General features: G+C 42.4%; 2 protein-coding genes across 2 annotated transcripts; both read left to right on the plus strand.

Moving 5' to 3' along the window:
- Window positions 1-6,244: 6,244 nt before the first annotated feature.
- On the plus strand, window positions 6,245-8,334 carry LOC308368481 (microfibril-associated glycoprotein 4-like; the record flags this gene model as incomplete). Its single annotated transcript, XM_080842650.1, has 5 exons — window positions 6,245-6,250; window positions 6,511-6,708; window positions 7,019-7,115; window positions 7,384-7,551; window positions 8,081-8,334. 5 exons carry the CDS (start codon window positions 6,245-6,247, stop codon window positions 8,332-8,334), a joined length of 723 nt encoding a protein of 240 aa, XP_080698776.1.
- Window positions 8,335-10,133: 1,799 nt separating this feature from the next.
- On the plus strand, window positions 10,134-15,799 carry LOC308368489 (microfibril-associated glycoprotein 4-like; the record flags this gene model as incomplete). The annotated part of the gene is made up of 5 exons (XM_080842668.1): window positions 10,134-10,142; window positions 10,230-10,427; window positions 13,018-13,114; window positions 13,381-13,548; window positions 15,549-15,799. The coding sequence occupies 5 exons, from the start codon at window positions 10,134-10,136 to the stop codon at window positions 15,797-15,799; spliced, it is 723 nt and encodes a 240-aa protein (XP_080698794.1).
- Between the last annotated feature and the right edge of the window lie 6,701 nt (window positions 15,800-22,500).

Below are 22,500 nucleotides of genomic sequence, written 5' to 3' on the forward strand. Positions count from 1 at the left end.
TTTTGTGTTTCCTTGTTCCAGCCATGTGCTTTCCCGTGTTTGTTTGCTTATGCCATGTGCTTCTTTGTTATCATCTTGAGCTCCGCCCCCACATGCCTTCTCTCACGTCCTGTTTTTTTCCGTCACCTTCTGTCACACCTGCTTTGTTAATTACCCTGTTGGTTTGCCTGATTGGTTTCTCCTGTCTTGTGAATTCCCCTTGTTTAGTTCACCTGTGTCCTATTATCTGTTCCCCCCTTTTGGTATTTAAGTTCAGTCTGTCTTGTGATTCGTGTTGGTTCGTCAGTCTAAGTATGCCGAGGGTTTCTGAGTCCTGTCTACCTTTATTCTTGCCCGTATTCCTTTTCTGCCTTGCTTCTTTATTTTTTGTGTTTTTTGCTCTGCCTGTTTTTGGACTCCTAAGTTCTTCTTTGTTTTTAAATTTTTAGTTTGCCTGGGTCTTTTGTGTGTTCAACCCTTTTTGAAAATAAACCCTGAACTCTTTGCATCTGATCTGTGATTGGGTCCTTTTCTGCAAAATCCTGACGGGGCCTAAAAGGTCACTTTTAACAATAAAAAGAAAAACAATTCATGAGAAATAAATGGTCAAACATACCTCAGAGTGTGGATGTCTCTTCATTGTAATGCATTCTCTTTGTCACAGCCTCCTCTCCAGTGATATGTGCCTCTGTGAGTGCACTGGGGGTCAGTAGGTCAGCGAGCATGTGGTGACCCGTTGGTATTATACCGCCCTCTAGTGTCCAAAAGATATTCCTTCAGTAAATGAAACATACGCCCTCATGAAGGCAGATGGGTGCAATAAGTCAGACAGACATCTTCTCTGGTCAGCTCATCTTTACTTAGTTGCCCCAGTCCTCTAATAAAGCGTGATCACATGCATTGTAGTGAGCCTGGCAGGATTGTGCTCTGTCTTTGTTTTATGTTTCCTTGTTCCAGCCATGTGATTTCCCCTGTTTGCTTGTTTATGCCATGTGCTTCTTTGTTATCATCTTGAGCTCCGCCCCACCTGCCTTCTGCCACGTCCTGATTTTTTCCATCACCTTTTGTCACACCTGCTTTGTTTGGGTTGCCTGATTGGTTTCTCCTGCGTCTTGTGAATTCCCCTTAGTTTATTTCACCTAAGTCCTATTATCTGTTTCCCCCTTTTGGTATTTAAGTTCAGTCTGTCTTGTGTTTCATGTTGGTGCGTCAGTCTAAGTATGCTTAGGGATTCTGAGTCCTGTCTACCTGTAATCTTGCCCGTATTCCTTCTCTGCCTTGCCTCCGTGTTTTTAACTCCACCCGTTTTTAGACTCCTAAGTTGGGGTCTCCTGTGTTTTGGGATTTTTAGTTTCACCGGATCTTTTGCATGTTTAACCTTCTTTGAAAATAAACCCTGAACTCTTTGCATCTGGTCTGCAATTCGGTCCTTTCCTGCAAACCCCTGACAGAGCTTAAAAGGTCGCTTTTAACAATAAAAAAAAAAAACTATTAATAAGAAATACATTGTCAAATGGACGTCAAAATGTGAATTCCTCTTCATTGTAACGCAATCTCTTGGCCAGGTGCTGCACAGCCTCCTCTCCTCTCCAGTGATGTGTGCCTCTGTGAGTGCACTGGGGGTCAGTAGGTCAGTGAACATGTGGTGACCCGCTGGTATTATACCGCCCTCTAGTGTCCAAAAGATATTCTACAGCAAATAAACCATACGCCCTCATGAGACAGATGGGCGGAATAAGTCTGGTCAGCTCATGTTTTTGAAGTTGTCCCTGTTCGCCAAAGAAAGTGATCTTATGCATTGTTCGGAGCCTAATGTTTGTGGGAAGTTTGAGGACAATGTAATGCAAGACAGTGGAATTAATTAAGACAGTGCCGACCTTCAGCTTAAAGGTGCATTAAGGATTAATAGCTATTCGCTAAAGGTATGCTAGCAGCTAAAACTAAGGAAATCTATTGAAATGTGCTGACTTTGACATTATGACAAACTAATTACTCAACAACTGTCCTTACACAGTCAAACATCAATCATGTGCAACACAAGACTAAGCAAGACGGCAAAAAAGCTACTTACTAGATCGGCAGAAGATAATCAAAGTCAGGTCGGCGGGCATCGGCAGGCGAAACTACAGAATGCAGTTATATGCCTATCGACCCTGCTATGCCATTGGCACGGACGCAATTCTCCATATTAAAAGTCATTGTAGCGCCCCAATTTTTTTTAAGCTGTTATTTTAAGGATAAACTGCTTATCCTAACCCTAATCCTGAAGCATAATTGTTGCATATTGTGCCTTTAACGGTAACATTCAAAATCAATCATGTCTGGTCATAATTGGGAAACAAAATCACTCAAAATCAGGCATGGCACCAGATATGCCAAAAGCCAGAATACAAAACCCTTACCCTTAGTTCATCCCTTGTCTTAATAGTTTAATTTAAGATATAGTTCAATCCAGATTTCAAGCACAGTTCCCAAGGCATTCAACCTCATAGGTGTGTGTGTGTGTGTGTGTGTGTGTGTGTGTGTGTGTGTGTGTGTGTGTGTGTGTGTGTGTGTGTGTGTGCGTGTCTCATGGCATTTAACATCATAGTTGTGTGTGTGTGTGTGTGTGTGTGTGTGTGTGTGTGTTTGTTTGTTTGTGTGTGTGTGTGTGTGTGTGTGTGTGCCCCAAGGGACTAGAAAAGACCCTTTGACATGAACAAGAAGAAACCATATCATACAGGGGGCCCCTTCAACAGACCGGAGCACTGAATAAAGCACGCTGCCAGGCTCGTAGTCAACATGTCCATAGTGGAAACCACAGCTTTTTACTGTTTATTAGACTATGTTCATATCAAGTCTTAGTCTTTACTATTTCAAGCCATATCAAATATCATAAAGCTCAATATCAAATGAAGTCAAATCAAATCTCATATAGTTCAACAGACATCTGAACATCAAATAGCTGAGGAGGTTCAGACTGCGTGTCACACACACACAGACTGCGTGTCACACACACACACACACACACACACACACACACACACACACACACACACCCTTGGCCAAATATTGCTCTTCGATTCTTACCTGATGTTTGCTGTCCAACAGGATTTACAGAAACCCTCTCATTCTACTTCTTGTCCATTCAAGCAAGTCTTTTCTAATATGTCAAATAGGGACCATTGAGTTAATCCCTTGTCTTAATAGTTTAACTTAAATTATAGTTCAATTCAGAACTTGAGCACAGTTCAAACTCCCTGTGAAAGACAGGGACAGTGAATGTGTGTGTGTATGTGTGTGTGTGTGTGTGTGTGTGTGTGTGTGTGTGTGTGTGTGTGTGTGTGTGTTTCTCCCAACGCACTTACATCATAGGTGTGTGGGTGTGTGTGTATGTCCCAAGGCACTTAACATCATACGTCAACATCAAAAGACCCTTTTACATGAACAAGAAGAAACCTTGAGCAGAACCTATATCATACAGTGGGCCCCTTCAACAGACCAGAGCACTGAATAAAGCACACTGCCAGGCTCAAAGTCAACATGTCATCTTTACTTAGTTGCCCCAGTCCTCTAATAAAGCGTGATCACATGCATTGTAGTGAGCCTGGCAGGATTGTGCTCTGTCTTTGTTTTATGTTTCCTTGTTCCAGCCATGTGATTTCCCCTGTTTGCTTGTTTATGCCATGTGCTTCTTTGTTATCATCTTGAGCTCCGCCCCACCTGCCTTCTGCCACGTCCTGATTTTTTCCATCACCTTTTGTCACACCTGCTTTGTTTGGGTTGCCTGATTGGTTTCTCCTGCGTCTTGTTAATTCCCCTTAGTTTATTTCACCTAATAATCCTGAAGCATAATTGTTGCATATTGTGCCTTTAACGGTAACATTCAAAATCAATCATGTCTGGTCATAATTGGGAAACAAAATCACTCAAAATCAGGCATGGCACCAGATATGCCAAAAGCCAGAATACAAAACCCTTACCCTTAGTTCATCCCTTGTCTTAATAGTTTAATTTAAGATATAGTTCAATCCAGATTTCAAGCACAGTTCCCAAGGCATTCAACCTCATAGGTGTGTGTGTGTGTGTGTGTGTGTGTGTGTGTGTGTGTGTGTGTGTGTGTGTGCGTGTCTCATGGCATTTAACATCATAGGTGTGTGTGTGTGTGTGTGTGTGTGTGTGTGTGTGTGTTTGTTTGTTTGTGTGTGTGTGTGTGTGTGTGTGTGTGCCCCAAGGGACTAGAAAAGACCCTTTGACATGAACAAGAAGAAACCATATCATACAGGGGGCCCCTTCAACAGACCGGAGCACTGAAAAAAGCACGCTGCCAGGCTCGTAGTCAACATGTCCGTAGTGGAAACCACAGCTTTTTACTGTTTATTAGACTATGTTCATATCAAGTCTTAGTCTTTACTATTTCAAGCCATATCAAATATCATAAAGCTCAATATCAAATGAAGTCAAATCAAATCTCATATAGTTCAACAGACATCTGAACATCAAATAGCTGAGGAGGTTCAGACTGCGTGTCACACACACAGAGACTGCGTGTCACACACACACACACACACACACACACACACACACATAGACTGCGTGTCACACACACACACACACACACACACACACACACACACACACACACCCTTGGCCAAATATTGGTCTTCGATTCTTACCTGATGTTTGCTGTCCAACAGGATTTACAGAAACCCTCTCATTCTACTTCTTGTCCATTCAAGCAAGTCTTTTCTAATATGTCAAATAGGGACCATTGAGTTAATCCCTTGTCTTAATAGTTTAACTTAAATTATAGTTCAATTCAGAACTTGAGCACAGTTCAAACTCCCTGTGAAAGACAGGGACAGTGAATGTGTGTGTGTATGTGTGTGTGTGTGTGTGTGTGTGTGTGTTTCTCCCAACGCACTTACATCATAGGTGTGTGGGTGTGTGTGTATGTCCCAAGGCACTTAACATCATACGTCAACATCAAAAGACCCTTTTACATGAACAAGAAGAAACCTTGAGCAGAACCTATATCATACAGTGGGCCCCTTCAACAGACCAGAGCACTGAATAAAGCACACTGCCAGGCTCAAAGTCAACATGTCCATAGTGGAAACCACAGCTTTTTACATTTGATTCAAGTTCATGTCAAGTCTACGTCTTGACTATGTCAAGTCAAATCAAATATCATAAAGCTTAAATTCAAAGAAAGTCAAATTAAATCAAATCATAAAGCTCAACATAAAAGGAAGTCAAATCAAATATTATAATGCTCAAAATCAAATTAAGTCAAATCAAATAACATATACAGTATCTCAAAATCAAATAGCTGAAGACACTGAGGGGGTTCAGACAGTGTTTCACACACACACACACACACGCACACACACACACACACACACACAGACCTTTTGGCTCCCTGAGCCTCAATGTGTTCGCTGTTTGATGTTTACTGTCCCCGGGAGTTCAGTGCCATTGACTAACCCTAGAAAGCCCCAGAGCACGCATGCACACACACACACACACACACACACACACACACACACACACACACAGACACACACACACACACACGCACACGCACACGCACACGAACACGCACACGCACACGCACACGCACACGCACACGCACAAACACGCCCTCGTTCAAATATTGGTCTTGACTCATCGATTCTTGCCTGATGTTTGCTGTCCAACATTTTAATGTTGTGATCCTGGATAATTCACAGGTGAGGCAATCGGGGAAATAGAGGTGGCGAAATTCTGTACAATTTCCTCAGACGCCCACTGACTATCTGTGTTATAAAACATCATTCCCTCTCTACTCTGAAGGCAACAGGTTCTCCTCCTTCATCAACTCACAGGCAAGTCTTTCTTTAGTTTGACCATAGACACAGTTTGTTTTTAAATATAATCCTTCTTTGGTATTACAAAAGATATAGTTTGTATTTAAAAGTAGTCTTTCTTCAGTGTTAACATAGATACACTTTGAATTTAAATTTAGTCTGAAATATTGTTAAGGTTTTGCGTGGCCAATTTTCACACCTGTACTTTACAAGCCTTGTAGTCATTTTTTGATACAAATACTATTTTAAAGCATGAATGTTTGGAGCATTAACCTTTAAAATGTAAGAGTGACAGACTGTTCATACTCCGGGTTGCCATAACACTGAATTCTATTCTATATATCACAGGATATTTATATAGGGGAATCTTGCACAGCATCATGGTGAGTCCATGTGATTTTGTCTAAAAGACTCTCAGTTGTTCTTCTAAAGAGACGATGAAGGTCTATTATCTTCATTCAGTTTTTTTCAAACTTTTTGACTGTCAACATCAAGACAAATGAAAATGAAAAATGAATATATATACTGTATGTATAAATATATATATATATATAAATATTATAGATATTTGGAAGTGATTATGTTTTTTTTTACATGTACTTTTAAAATGTCATGCTGCAAGTACATACAGGCAAAACAACTTTGATCTTAAATAAGGACTGGTTGACATAGCTCTCTCTGTCTCTCCCTCTCTGGCCAACAGATTTTCTGGATCATTGCTCTAGGGCTTCCCCTGGTGGTCAACTCTGATCCATTGTTTCCAGTCAACTGCGAGGACATCTTCAACAGCGGCAATGTCCTCAGCGGCGTGTACACCATCTACCCCATGGGACACAGCGTGCCCGTGCAGGCCTACTGCGACATGGGCTGCGACAACAACCACGACGAGGCCAGGTGGACCGTGAGTGAAGGGAGGCCGACCGCATTTCCCTTTCCTTCATTAAGCACACTGCCTTCTCCAATCCAATCCTTCCCCTCTCCATTTCAGTCAGGACCCGTTATCACATACAATTATTTTTGGTCCTTTTTAAATTAATCTTTTGCCCTCACAAAGGTATTGCTAATAGAAACTACCTCAGTCTTTTACCTGCGCCCAAACACCTAAGTCCTCATTTTAAAGTGATATAGTGATTTAATACACAGGCTGGTGATGTTTCTGTTGATGAAGAAGATGGGACTTGATATGAAGGGTCTTGTTCTCTGTTTTGCAGGTGATCCAGAGGAGGATGGATGGCACTGTGAACTTCTACAGGCCCTGGGATTACTACAAGAATGGCTTTGGGAACAAGGAGGGAGAGTACTGGCTAGGTCAGAAGTGTTTAACACACACACACACACACACATACAAACACACACACACACAGACACACACACACACACACACACACACACACACATACACACACACACACACACACAGACACACACGCGTAACCACTCTCACGCACACACACACACGCACACGCACACACACACACACACACACACACACACACACACACACACACACACACACACAAACAAACACACACCATCCTATTCTCACCCCGTATTTCTGTCATATGTGAATGTTCAGGACTGGAGTGGCTCCACCTGCTGACCAGTCAGAAGAAGTACGAGCTGAGAGTGGACATGGAGGACTTTGAGGGGGGGAAAGTCCACGCCCAGTACTCCTCCTTCTCTGTTGCTTCGGAGGCCGAAGGCTACCAACTAGGCGTGTCTGGATACAAAGACGGGGGAGCAGGTATGGGGATGGGCACACACACACACACACACACACACACACACACACACACACACACACACACACACACACAAACACACACACACACACACACACACACACACACCCCCCCACACACACACACACACACACACACACACACAAACACACACACACACACACACACACACACACACACACACACACACACACACACACACACACACAAACACACACATTCATACAGACACAAAGGCACACACACACACACACACACACACACCCATGCACGCATACACACACACACACACTCACACACACACACACACACACACACAAACACACACACAAATACTGTATATACAAAACTACTTACAAAAAGGGTTTTGGTTTCTCTCAGCAGAACTTCAATGAAGCTAATCTTGACAAAACAATGACATTCCAAATCAGCTTCAACCAGATTTTATTTTAAAATCTAAAATCAGTTAAATCTCTAAGAAAAAAAGCAATGCTCGAAACTAAATGTGCAGTTCTGTGTTCCATCCACCAGGGGATGCCCTCATTCATCACAACGGGAGGAAGTTCTCCACCTTTGACCGAGACCAGGATCTATCCTCTTCTGACAACTGCGCTCTGTTGTACTTCGGGGCCTTCTGGTACAACAACTGTCACCATGCCAACCTCAACGGGCTCTACATGTGGGGTGCCCACAGTCGCTATGGCTACGGGGTCATCTGGAACCAGTGGAAAGGGTTCCACTACTCCCTGAAATCCATCACTATGAAGATAAGACCAGTGTCTTAGTGTTGATGATGATGATGATTATGAGGATGTTAATGATGATGATGATGATGATAATGATGGCAATAATGACAATGAGGACAATGATGCTGCCGTGGATTTTGTTTATAACAGGCATTTTTTGTGCCCTGTTCGCATTTCTTGTGCCCTGTGTGGTTATGCTATAGAAGGGTCGGAATGGGCATTAATACGCCAGGACTTGAGCCATTAAGGGCAATTAATTACGAAATATGTCTGATGCACACTTATTCTATAATGAAGTGTGCTTTCTTTTACTGAACTGTCATCAAACTGAATTACTTTAATATATGATGAACATTAGAGGCCAAAGGATCCGTAAAATAAAAAAAGATCAAATGACCTTGTTTGTTTCCTTATGTTTCCTTTTATCTGATGTATAATCATATAATATATATGACCCTTTAATAAAGATGTTAAAAGCGAAGCAGCTGCAATTCTTAATTTTATTGAAGTATTTGAAAATATGAAATGAACAACATAATTCTCTGGAAATGTCAGGTACATGTCAATTAAATGTTTTTGTTCTGAGAACTGCAAAGTTCAGTCGCTGAAGTTCAATCCTGATAACTCAGGTCCACCATTAGATAGACTAGCTGCTATCTTTGAAACTCGATTGAGTATAGAAGTACAGTATGTTTGCCCAACAAGGCGACAAGAGTGTTACGAGAAGAGATAAATTAGGTAGATAACTGTAGTCGAATCACGTAGTTTGACTTTGGTGGTTGATTGATCTGATTACATGGCAGTAAACAAATTATCTCACTGAACTTTGACCGTAGGGGACTAGAGGCGATTGCTTCAGTAGTTTTCCTCTCCAACCTCCCACAGCCATATCTAATAGCTAAAGATCCTATAGCTAAAGATCTAATAGCTAAATATCTAATAGCTGTAGATCTAATAACTGAAGATCTAATAGCTGAAAATCTAATAGCTGAAGAGCTAATAGCTATAGATCTAATAGCTAAAGATGTGATAGCTGATGCCCAAAAGCTTGATTTGGTCTTTGGTGGCACAGTGGGGGGTTCAGACTGTATGCCACTGTGTCATATCTATCTGTGTTCAGGCAGTATAAATTCTTCAGACACCCACTCACTATCTGTGATCAGGCAATATAAACTTTCTCAGACGCCCACACACTATCTGTGTTATCAAAAGGTGCAGCGTATCATTCACTCTCTACTCTGAAGGCAACAGGTTCTCCTCCTTCATCGACTAACCGGCAAGTCTTTCTTTAGTTTTACAATAGATATAGTTTGTTTTAAATATAATCTTTCTTCGGTGTTGCCATAGATACAGTTAGTATTCAAATATAATCTTTCTTCGGTGTTAACATAAATATGGTTTGTATTTAAAAGCAGTCTAAAATGTTAGTTATGTTTTGCATGGCTTCTTTTTTCACATCTGTACTTTCCATAACTCCTGTTTTAATTTTTGATATGAAGTCATATTTAAAAAGCATTAATGTTATTAGCATTAACCTTTAAAATGAATGAGAAACCAACTGTTCAGTTTTCATAGTACTCAATTCCATTTTCTCTCACAGGATATCTATAGGGGAATTTTGCAACAGCATCATGGTGAGTCCATGTGATTTTGTCTAAAAGACTCCAAGTTGTTTTTCTAAAGAGACGATGAAGGGCTATTATCTTCATTTAGTCTTTTAAACTTTTTGACTGCCAATGTCAAGACAAATGAAAAATGAATATGTATATATATATTTGTATAACTATACATGAATATGAAGTGATTATGTTCTTTTGTATATGTACCTTAAAAATGGCATGCAGCAGGTACATGTTTTATGGGCAAAACAACTTTGATAGTAAATAAGGACTGGTTGACACAACTCTCACTGTCTCTCCCTCTCTGGCCACCAGATTTTCTGGATCATTGCTCTAGGGCTCCCCCTGGTGGTCAACTCTGATCCATTGCTTCCAGTCAACTGCGAGGACATATTCAACAGCGGCCACGTCCTCAGCGGCGTGTACACCATCTACCCCATGGGACACAGCGTGCCTGTGCAGGCCTACTGCGACATGGGCTGCGACAACAACCACGACGAGGGCAGATGGACCGTGAGTGAAGGGAGACCGACCACATTTCCCTTTCTTTTTATTTATTTTTTTATTTCTTTTGGGGCGTTTTATGCCTTTAATTGATAGTGCAGTTAAGAGTGGGACAGGAAATTAGTGGGAGAAGAGATGGGGAGTGGATAGGAGAAATGACAACAGGCCGGATTCGAACCTGTGTCCTCCATGAGCGTCAAGCCCAAATGTGGTCAGGGCTACTGCTTGCGCCACAGAGCCCCCCTAATTAGATAAGCATTTCCCTTTCTGTTGATGCACTTAGCACACTGCCTACTCCAATCCAATCCTTCCCCTCTCCATTTATGCATTTCCGTCAAGACGAGTTATCACATACAATTATTTTGGGCTGAATGGCATAATTCAGGAGGGCTTCTGCCTCCCATAGCCCATGGCAGCTTTGTAACCAGATAGATACGACATACAATACAACTTTATTAATAGCAAATACTTCAAATGACCCCCAGTAAGTACAGCGATGAAGAATCACCATCAGATGAAGGGAAACATTAACGGGTTGAGAGGGAAGGCTGGAGCTGGGGTGGTGGCAGGTGGTGTGGCAGTGAAGTGAGCTCCGCAGGTACATTGGACTGACTGAGGAACAGAATCCAATAGGCGGCTTTAATTCGGAGGGCGTCTGTGTTACGAATTGGGGTTGGGGTGTGTGAACTCAATAGCACGACTCAGACACAAGGGGTAGAATGAAGAATAAACTTTACTGTCCAGGGTTCGGTACACGGTTATCAGTCAAAAGGCAGGCAAACAATCCAAAGGGGTAAGGCAAAAGAGAAGTCGAAATCCAGTCCAGGGTTGGCAACACGACAAAACTTAATTACAACTGTGAACACGGAGGAACACTGAGAACATTGAAACCGCTGAAAACACTGAGAACTAACACGCAACATTAATGACGAACCAGCAACGAGAGACAAGAACACAAGGACTATATATACACACACAACAGATAACAAGGGACAGGTGAAAACAATCAAGGCAGGGCAGACAAGGAGACACAGGTGGACTAAACGAGGGGAATTGACAGGGCACAGGAGAAACCAATAACACAAACAAACCAGGTGATTATTGGGAACAGGTGAGGGGTGGAGACACGGACAACAACAAGGGCACATGGAATACACAAACAAACACAGGGAAGCACATGGTGGAAAGCACATGGTGGGAACAAGGAAGCACAAAGACTAGACAACAAAGATCACATGACACACAAGGGAGACAAACTAATAAACAGCACAAGCAGACTAACAAGGGGAGGGCGTGAGGAGACAGACACGAGGAGACAAGGGTAAACAAACACAAAAGAAGGAACACATGAGAACACAAGGGATACATACAATGAAACAAGACAGGGACAGAACACAGACCTCACAGTCTGTGGTTGATGCCGCCAGACGGTCTAAGCATCAGCTAATAGCTATCAGTAGGCAGACTACTACGGTCTGAGCATCAGCTGATAGCTAGCAGTAGGCAGACTACTACGGTCTGAGCATCAGCTGATAGCTAGCAGTAGGCAGACTACCACTGTCTGAGCATCAGCTGATAGCTAGCAGTAGGCATACTACCACTGTCTAAGCATCAGCTGATAGCTAGCAGTAGGCATACTACCACTGTCTGAGCATCAGCTGATAGCTAGCAGTAGGCATACTACCACTGTATAAGCATCAGCTGATAGCTAGCAGTAGGCAGACTACCACTGTCTGAACATCAGCTGATAGCTAGCAGTAGGCATACTACCACTGTCTGAACATCAGCTGATAGCTAGCTGTAGGCATACTACCACTGCCTGAGCATCAGCTGATAGCTAGCAGTAGGCATACTACCACTGTATAAGCATCAGCTGATAGCTAGCAGTAGGCATACTACCACTGTCTGAGCATCAGCTGATAGCTAGCAGTAGGCATACTACCACTGTATAAGCATCAGCTGATAGCTAGCAGTAGGCATACTACCACTGTATAAGCATCAGCTGATAGCTAGCAGTAGGCATACTACCACTGTATAAGCATCAGCTGATAGCTAGCAGTAGGCATACTACCACTGTATAAGCATCAGCTGATAGCTAGCAGGAGGCAGACTACCACTGTCTAAGCATCAACTGAAAGCTAGCAGGAGGCAGCCTACCACTGTCTAAGCATCAGCTGATAGCTAGCAGGAGGCAGCCTACCACTGTCTAAACATCAGCTGATAGGTAGCAGTAGGCATACTACCACTGTCTGAGCATCAGCTGATAGCTAGCAGTAGGCATACTACCACTGTATAAGCATCAGCTGATAGCTAGCAGTAGGCAGACTACCACTGTCTAAGCATCAGCTGATAGCTAGCAGGAGGCAGACTACCACTGTCTAAGCATCAGCTGATAGCTAGCAGGAGGCAGACTACCACTGTCTAAGCATTAGCTGATAACTAGCAGTAGGCAGACTACAATGGTCTGAGCATCAGCTGATAGCTAGCAGTAGGCAGACTACAATGGTCTGAGCATCAGCTGATAGCTAGCAGTAGGCAGCTACCATGGGGATGAAGATGATGGGGCTTGATATGAAGGGTCTTGTTCTCTGTTTTGCAGGTGATCCAGAGGAGAATGGATGGCACTGTGAACTTCTACAGGCCCTGGCATCAGTACAAGAAGGGCTTTGGGAACACAGATGGAGAGCACTGGCTAGGTCAGCCATACACACATTCACACACACACACCCACACACACACACACATACACACAGATGCACACACACACACACACACACACACACACACACACACACACAAACACACAGACACACACAAACACACACACACACATACACACACACATGCACACGCACACGCACACGCACACGCGCACGCGCACACAGACACACACACACACAAAGACACACACACACACACACACACACAAAGACAAACACCATCCTTTTCTCATCCTGTTCAGGACTGGAGTGGCTCCACTTGCTCACCAGAAGGAAGAAGTACGAGCTGAGAGTGGACATGGAGGACTTTGAGGGGGGGGAAGTCCACGCCCAGTATTCCTCCTTCTCTGTCGGATCAGAGGGAGAGGGGTACAAGCTGACTGTCGGTGGCTTCACCAACGGAGGCGCTGGTGAGTTGGGGAAATGAGAACTTAAAGATGGTGTGTGTTTAACTGTATTACATGCTCATAATGATAGCATCTGGATCTGATATGGTGCTGTATTTAGCTCAAATATTGCAATTGAAACTTGTAATTATATAATATGTTATATTACTTATATAGACAGAGATATTTTTTTAGAAAATTAATATTTAATTGAAATAATGAATCTACTATTTCAAGTCAAATAGAAGAGAATGAATGATGAACGCTGCCATTGCCAATAGGCTTTGTGCTTTTGATTTACACCTATCATATTATTCCACAAGTAGTCTGTTCACTCAGTGTAACAAGAATTCATAGTAATTTGAAGGCATCAGGCAATACGTTGCTTTATAACACCTACAACTTTATGTTAGAAGTCTTTCCTCAAAGACCTGCAGCTATTGCAAGCACTGAGGTGCTGTCAAGCTAAAAAGGCACCGGATGCCTAAAAGAGCCCGGATGATGTAATGTTGACTTTCGAACGACTCTTGAGTGACAGTTGCTATGCCAACGCCAATACGTCACCCTAACGCGATTTACCTCAGAGCATCTTGCATTGTACTTTGCTACCTGAGACCAGCTTGCTTGTATTTGACCTACAATAAACCAACCAAAACAACCATGTGCTTGATGTTTGACTTTGGTAGGAAAGTGGTTGATTCACTAGTTGGTTATAGTATCAAAGTAAGCACATTTCATTAGCTAGCTCGTGCTAGTGTAACGAGCTATCTTGTTAGCTTGAAGCTATTCATCTGTTGTTGTGCTTAAATTAAGAAAGTCCTTAATGTGTTGTGATTTTAAGACATATCTGAAGGCACCCACAATTAAATTTGAACAAAACAGGGCATTGTTTGCACAACATTTTACTAAAGAACAACGGGGGCTTGCTAGCTTTGACATGCTAGCGGACATTGCTAACTTACAGGTTACCAGCAGGCAGGTGTAGCTAAAACTTTTTATTCGCTTAATATTGTGCCTAAACGGATACTATGTACCCCGACACTTTTTGGCTATCAGTCAGAGAGTCTCAAGAGTAGTTCGAAAGCCATCAGCTACGTTTTAGTCGCTTAATATTGTCGCACAAAAGGAGGAATTGATATTAGCAATATAGATGCTAGCGCGCGAAACCTGTTGATGTGTGCTTACTTACAAAAGACCGGCAGCCAATATTAAGCGTGTAAAAAGTACCTGATGGCTTTCGAACAACTCTTGAGACTCTCTGACTGATAGCTAAAAAGTGTCCGTTGCGTAGTGTCCGTTAAGGCACAATATTAAGCGACTAAAAAGTAGCTGATGGCTTTCGAACGACTCTGAGACTTAAAGCTAATAAGCGCCCGGCCTACGTGGTGACCCGATTACGTAATGCTAACGTTGGCATAGAAACTGTCACTCAAGAGGCGTTCGAAAGTCAACATTACGTCACCCGGGCTCTTTTTGGCATCCGGTGCCTTTTTAGCTTGACAGCGCCGCTAGCTAGTTCCGGTCCTATGATTTGAAGTCATCAGGCAATACGTTGCTTTGTAACACCTACAACTTTGAACTTCCATTGACATGTGTAACAAAGCTGGCTCTGAGCCTTGTTACAAGAACTAAAAAAATACCCAAAAGTTGTCCAAAAATACAGTTTAATTCAGATTTCCAAATTCCAAAGTTTCAAACACAATACACGCTACAGCAGGTTGCTCTCCTTCTCTTCCTTGAATCCAGGAAGTGCCCGCTCTTTAAAGGGCAGGGACACCCCCCCCAGGTGGTTGATTACCTGCACCTGGAAACAGAGATGGTGAACAGAGCCTGCACACACAATCGATCAATCATCATCAATCAAAACTTGCACACCAACAACACAGGCAGGGCAGACGAACCCAAAGGGGTTCGTCACACATGAAAGAGTATTATTCTCAGTAATATGGATATTTGGATTCAGATATTTACAATAATATCATGTTGCATGTGTGAATAGCATCCTTATTTATTTACTTTTAAAGGAGACTCTTTGACTCGCCACAATCGGCAAAAGTTCAGCACGTTTGACAAGGACCAAGACAGCTATTCTGGAAATTGTGCCGCCATCTACTTTGGGGGATACTGGTATGACCAATGCCATGTCTCCAATCCCAATGGCCTTTACTTGTGGGGCCCTACAAGCCACTATGCCTCTGGTGTGAATTGGCATGCCTTCAAAGGATACCATTATTCACTGAAATCCATCACTATGAAGATTAGACCTGTGGCTTAGGCAGCTGTTCAAGAGTCTGTGTGTTAGAAGGGATGCATTCTGAAGAAGTGCAGATATTATTAACTCTCTCTCTCTTCCATCTTTCGGGATGTTTATGAAGCCTGAAGTGGGTCTTTTCAGTTCACTGCCCACACAAGCTTATTAGATCTTCTTCAGTATAATTCATTTAAAATCTTACTAATTTGACTTAAATGCAAATGTCTTCATATCTGTAATGGATGTGGTCTGTATTTCTTGGGGTGATAAAGCATAGTAAAATCTGAAGCATAAGTATTGTCCTGTCCTGAAGTTTTTACTTGGATCTTCTGACTACAATACCCTGTCAGAGCTTAAAGTTTATTTAAATTATTTAGTTTTTTTGGCTTGCAGACATCTTACTATCTTTACAGAGGACAAACATAGATTAAACTGTTCCTGAAGAGTTGTTTCCACTATAACAGTACCGCTCTATATTTTAGTCATAGGCTTTCCTTGAAAGACAGTTAATACTGTAAAGAATGCAATTACAGTAAATGTACCACACTCAATTGTAACATCTATTGTGAGGGGCAAACTGACATATGAACACTGTCTTCAGATACTTGGCTTGGATTGACATACTTCCAAGATGTAATGCAGGGTAGAATGTTACTGTAAATGCGAAGCTCAAACATGAAAATGTTTTACACCAAATGCAGAGGACAGAATGGATCAGCATTAGGGCTTTAGCAGACTTCTAGTGGCATTACAGTACTTTGGTAGACTGTATCTTGTGTTGATGTATGTAATTTACTGCATCAAGATACTGAAGTAAATACATAGCATATGCATGCCTATTTGTTCTAACGTAGTAAGCCTATAAAGTGCAGTAACACTTGCAATTTTAGCAAATGTCTGTAATGAAACATATTCCAGCATTTTAGAATTATTTGTTTACTGCAATATTACAAACTTTATTACTTTTGTCCAAAGAAGTGTTTGTGTGTGTGTTTTTTCTCTTTTTTGCAATGCAACACTTCAGTAATCTATGCCAAACTCTAGGACACAGCAACATGTTAAGTATGCAATTGGCAATGTTTCAAGTTGTGAGTGTTTTTTAGGTCATTGCACTCTGAGAGAGAACAGGTGCTAAAGTTACGGCAGCATGAGTTGTGTTTTAGTGGTTGAAGTGCATTTTGCACCAAAGATTAACTGATATGCTGAGGTATGTGTCTGTAAAGTACACTGTGTGAAGTGGGAAAACTGTTTATGGTATTGAGACTGAAAATGTTTGGAAAAAACTGTAATTCGCCAGGACTTGAGCCATTAAAGGCAATTAATTGGAAAATATGCCTGATGCACACCAATTCTATAACTAAGTATGTGTTCTTTAACTGATCTGTCATCACACTGAATTACTTAAATATATGCTGAACGTAAGAGGCCAAAGGTGCCATACAATTGAAAACAATCAAATTATATTTTTTGTTTCTTTATGTTTTGTTTCTTCTGATATAAAATCATATAATATACTGTATATGACCCCTGTATTGTATCCAAGGTAAGGCACTTAATTAACATCATTGGTGTGTGTGTGTGTGTGTGTGTGTGTGTGTGTGTGTGTGTGTGTGTGTGTGTGCGTGTGCTTGTGTGTGTGTGTGTGTGTGTGTGTGTGTGTGTGTGTGTGTGTGTGTGTGTGTGTGTGTGTGTTCCAAGGCACTTTACATCCCCCTTTTACTTGAACAGGAATGAGAACTGTAAAGTTCAGGCGAGTCTAGATGAGAAACATGACATAAAACTTCATGATATACATTTAGGGCAAAACAAAGACCTGCAGGACATTTTTCTCCTCTCTCATATTTGTGTGTGTATGTGTGTGTGTGTGTGTGTGTGTGTGTGTGTGTGTGTGTGTGTGTGTGTGTGTGTCTGTGTGTGTGTGTGTGTGTGTGTGTGTGTGTGTGTTTGTGTGTGTGTGTATCTGTTTGTGTGTGTGTGTGTGTGTGTGTGTGTGTGTGTGTGTGTGTGTGTGCGTGTGTGCTTGTGTGTGTGTTGCAAGGCCACTTTTCACATCTGTACTTTCCATAACTCCAATTAACCTTTAAAATGTATGAGAAACCAACTGTTCATAGTTACCTTAGTACTCAATTATATTCTATATCTCACATATCGGGGAATCTCGCAAAGCATCATGGTGAGTCCATGTGATTTTGTCTAAAATCTGTTCTTCTAAAGCCGTGGTCACCAACCTTTATAGGCCCAAGATCACCGACCTTTGCGTTGGTGAAGGCAAGATCTACCCATTGAGGCGTTGAGAGAAAAAGACTGTCCAGACTCCAGACAGTACTTACAACTTATCTTTTTATTGGGCCTAGTGGTAATTGAATGAAATCAAACACTTTGGTCCAGCTTTCAAATTAATGTGACCAAGAACACACTTAATCAGGGGTTCTCAATTATATCAATTATCAATCCATCTCAAACTATAATTTAAAAAAAAAATTCCCACAGCCCATATAAAACCACAGACAGCAATTATTGTATGTGTGTGTGGGGATGCTATGAAATGATCCAAATGGGTTTTCATACACCTGGGGCCGTATTCACAAAGCCTTTTATCTTACCACTAGGAGTGCTCCTAACTCGCGCTAAAACCTTTTACGTAGGAGTAATTTCTTAAAAGTGATTCACAACGGCTCTGAGACCTACTCATACTAAGGATAATACCAACTCCTAAGCTTAAGATAAAAACTCTGTTGCTATGGATGACGTCGATTCTGTCACGAATTCCCCTGAATTCTAGTTTGTTTTCATCTCGTTGTGTTCTTGTATTTACTATCTCCTGTCATTTCAGGTCCGGCCACTCCCACTTGCCTGTTAGTCTCCTCATCACGCTCACCTGGCTTTCTCCGCCCATCTATGCACCTGCAGCTCATCTCCTCATTAGGTTCTGTGTATTTATACCTGTCTGCTCACACTTGCTCTTCGCCAGATTGTCTTGTGTTTTTGCCAAGCTTTCCCGCGATTACTTTGAATAATAACCTGACTACCTTTGTTTAGACCTCGGACTGTTTTCTGGACCTCGATTACCCTGCCTGCCCCTTGTCGGATATTCTGCTGTCTTGTTTTGATCTCCCGGTTTTGACCCTGCCTGCCTGTCCCTCGGATCTGATTCTTCTGCCTGCTCCTCGTCGGATTTTCTGCTGGACTACGTGATCACCCGGTTTTGACCCTGCCTGCCCTCGGTTCCTGTTTACCTGCCTATCCCCTGGATTATACGCTGGACTGTTTTCCGGTGATCCACACTGTATTGACTTTATACTACACTGTGTCCGTTGTCGTGCATTTGGGTTCCGCTGTGTCTGTATCAGAAACCGTTACAGATTCTCATGCACGAGTTTAGAAGCGGTGCGTACGGTGATTGGTTGCTGACAGGCGCTGTCATTCAAAACTCAGTCCTAACATCCCCCTAACGATCCCACTAAATCAACAGAAAATAAGAGAATAACCTAGGCTTCAAATGAAGTCATATTAAATAGTTATGGATAGTGCACTTAGCAGAATGCACACGCATGATGACAAGTTTGTGCATCCAACGAGAATGACACTTTGCACGTTAGAGAAAGAGAAATTGCCGAAAAAAACACGGAAATTGCATGAAATCAAGGAAGTAATAATTAAAGCTCCCTGCAAACTATTAGGTAATCGGCATATTTCCAGCCCTTAAGCACTTCAAATATCAGTCCATACGGCTCTTTAAGTCCTCATGTCATAATGGACGAAACGAGGGCGAGACGTAAGAGAAAGTCGAACTGGTCCCAGGACCAACTGTCCATGTTGGCCCAGTGTGTGCTGGAGAGGAAGGGAGTTATAAAAGCTAAATTTGGCTGTGGGGTGACCACAAAAAAGAAGCGTGAGGCATGGGAGGACATATGTGTTAACATAAATGCTTCATTCCCTGCCATGTGTCGCTCTGTCGATGACTGCGAGAAGCGGTGGTATGCGCTCCAGTCACAATGTAGGATGGAGATTGCGGAGTGGACTTTAAAAGAGCCGTCGCGGCTACAGGTATTGTGTCACCAAAATAGGCCTCATGCGTATACTTGCATGTTGTAGTTCAACTGTGCTCCCGGGTGTGGATTGAGGAAGGGTGTCAAAAGCAATGTCTTGCACTGTCACCCAACAAGTGGCATCCAGCAGGTACATGGTGCCGCTCAAAGGCTATCTTTATGTTTCCAAACATTTTACTTCGGGACACATCGTTGTTTAAAGGCGTCATTGCATCCCGCGCTAATTCTACGACAATATTAATACCTTCACGGTTTAAGCAATGTATTTTATCAATTCCAAGTCGGCTGCAGCCATCTTACGATATTTTGTGAATAGGTCTTAGTGATTTAGGAGTCCTCATGAGGAGTTTTAAGCTGTCCTAGACTTAGGTGCTACTTTTAGGGATACAATATTTTGTGAATTGCTCTTAGTAAAAAAAAATAGGAGTCCTACATTTAAGACTGACACGCCCATTATTTTTAGGAGTTTCTCCTAAATTCGCCACTTATGAGCTACTTTTAGCCCTAAGATTCTTTGTGAATACGGCCCCAGGACTTGGGCCATTTAAAGCAATTCATTAGAAATTATGTCTGATGCACACTATATAAAGTATGTGTTCTTTAACTGAACCCTTAATAAAGATGTTACAAGCATAGCAGCTGCAATTCTTCATTGTATTGTATCCAATTTATGTTGTTAAAAATTCTATTTTGAGCTCTACTCTGCTGTTATTACTGTTGAATTCTTTGAAAATATTAAAACAACAAGATAATTATCTGGAAACGTCAGGTACATGTCAGCTCAATGTGTTAGTTCTGAGAACTGCAAAGTTCAGGGAAGTCGTGTGTGTGTGTGTGTGTGTGTGTGTGTGTGTGTGTGTGAGAGATTGTGTGTGTGCGTGTGTGTATCTGTGTGTGGGGTGGCCCTTTTACGCGAACAGGAATGAGATCTGCAAAGTTTAGGAGAGTCTAGATGAGAAACATGACAGAAATCTTCATGATCTACATTTAGGGCAAAACACAAGACCTGCAGGACATAGAGGTATCTTTCTCCTAGATGTCATATCTCATTTTTGTGTGTGTGTATGTGTGTGTGGATGTGTGTTTGTGCTATGTGTGTTTGTGTGTGTGTGTGTGTGTAAGAAAGAGAAGAAAATAAAGATTGAGCTAGAAATCCAATCAGGCTTGAGTTCAGACACTAGCGCCATTACATGGCTGCAACGCGGTTTTTCCCGCGTCAAACACAATACATTGAATACACAATGTTCACCTGTTTATTGTCAATACATTCCTTGTCATAAAGTGCAGTACCCCCTACATGTCAGGTCACATTTAGGCCCAATCCCATTTCTAATCTCTACCCCTACCCTTACCCCTACCCCTTCGCCTTCGCTTTTTCAAACGGAGGGGTAGCCGAAGGGGTTGAAACGCTAGCCCTTCGAATTGGGATAGCCCTTCAACACTTACGTACGTCATCAGTACGCTGCGTCAGCTGTTACGTTACCGGAGAGCGACAGCTGTCACTCACCAGACATAAACAAACATGGCGCCTGCAGCTGTTATTTACACAATGCAACATTTCATCAAACAAGTTTTAAAATCATGAATTACAAAGAAAATACTTTCATTTGTGTGATGCTTTCCCTGCTGTTTCCGACATTTTTAAATTGACTCCCGCAATGTTTCTTCTTTAATGATCACGGGTTCGCAATGCATTGAGGGAAATCAGTCTACCCCTCCGTTTGAAGTGTGCCCTCGGAAAATCTCCGTTTGGAGGGGTAGAAAGCGCTTCCCCTTCCCCTACCCCTCTGTCTTAACGTGAATTGGGATAGCACTACCCCTACACGTGAACGCGCAAAACGGAGGGGAAGGGGAAAGACGAAGGGGTAGGGGGAGAAATGGGATTCAGCCTTACTCTTCCTTTCCACACACAACCTCAGTTAAGTTATTCATACAGACATACTCACACTCCCAGCACTCCTTTACTGCTGTTTGAATGCAGAAGCGCTGGAGCAGTATTTCTCCACGTCCCACGGGGGAGGGAGAAGGGAATTGGCTAACTCCAGTGAGCACAACATGGGCTGACTGCCTCGGCCCCTCACTGTGTCGATCAGGGGTTGTTTAGAGTAAACTGTCTTTTACTGTATGGGATCTCTTTATGCCTTTTATGAGTTTATGTTCTGCTGTTATAAGACACAGATGTGTTTGTGTGTGTGTGTGTGTCTGTGTGCATGTGCGTGTGCGCATGTGCGAGTGTGCGTGTGTGTGTGTGTGTGTGTGTGTGTGTGTGTGTCTGTGTGCATGTGCGTGTGCGCATGTGCAAGTGTGCGTGTGTGTGTGTGTGTGTGTGTGTGTTATTCTCAAGCGTTACCACATGCTGTTTTGGATTGCGGTGCGGTTCTCATACTGGCAACGGATTGTGGGCTTTTGGCATATCCTCCGCCATGCCTGATTTCGAGTGATTTTGTTTCCCAATTATGACCACACATGATTGATTTTGAATGTTTCCGTTAATTCCACTGTCTTCCACTGTCAATGCAATGCATGTGATCACGCTTTTTGACGGAGGACTGGGACAACTAAGTAAACATGAGCTGACCAGAGAAGATGTCTGTCTGACTTATTGCACCCATCTGCCTTCATGAGGGCGTATTGGTTTATTTTCTGATGTAATAGCTTTTGGACACTAGAGGGCAG

Source organism: Sprattus sprattus (assembly GCF_963457725.1).
Source record: "Sprattus sprattus genome assembly, chromosome: 1".
NCBI classification, from domain to species: Eukaryota; Metazoa; Chordata; class Actinopteri; order Clupeiformes; family Clupeidae; genus Sprattus; species Sprattus sprattus.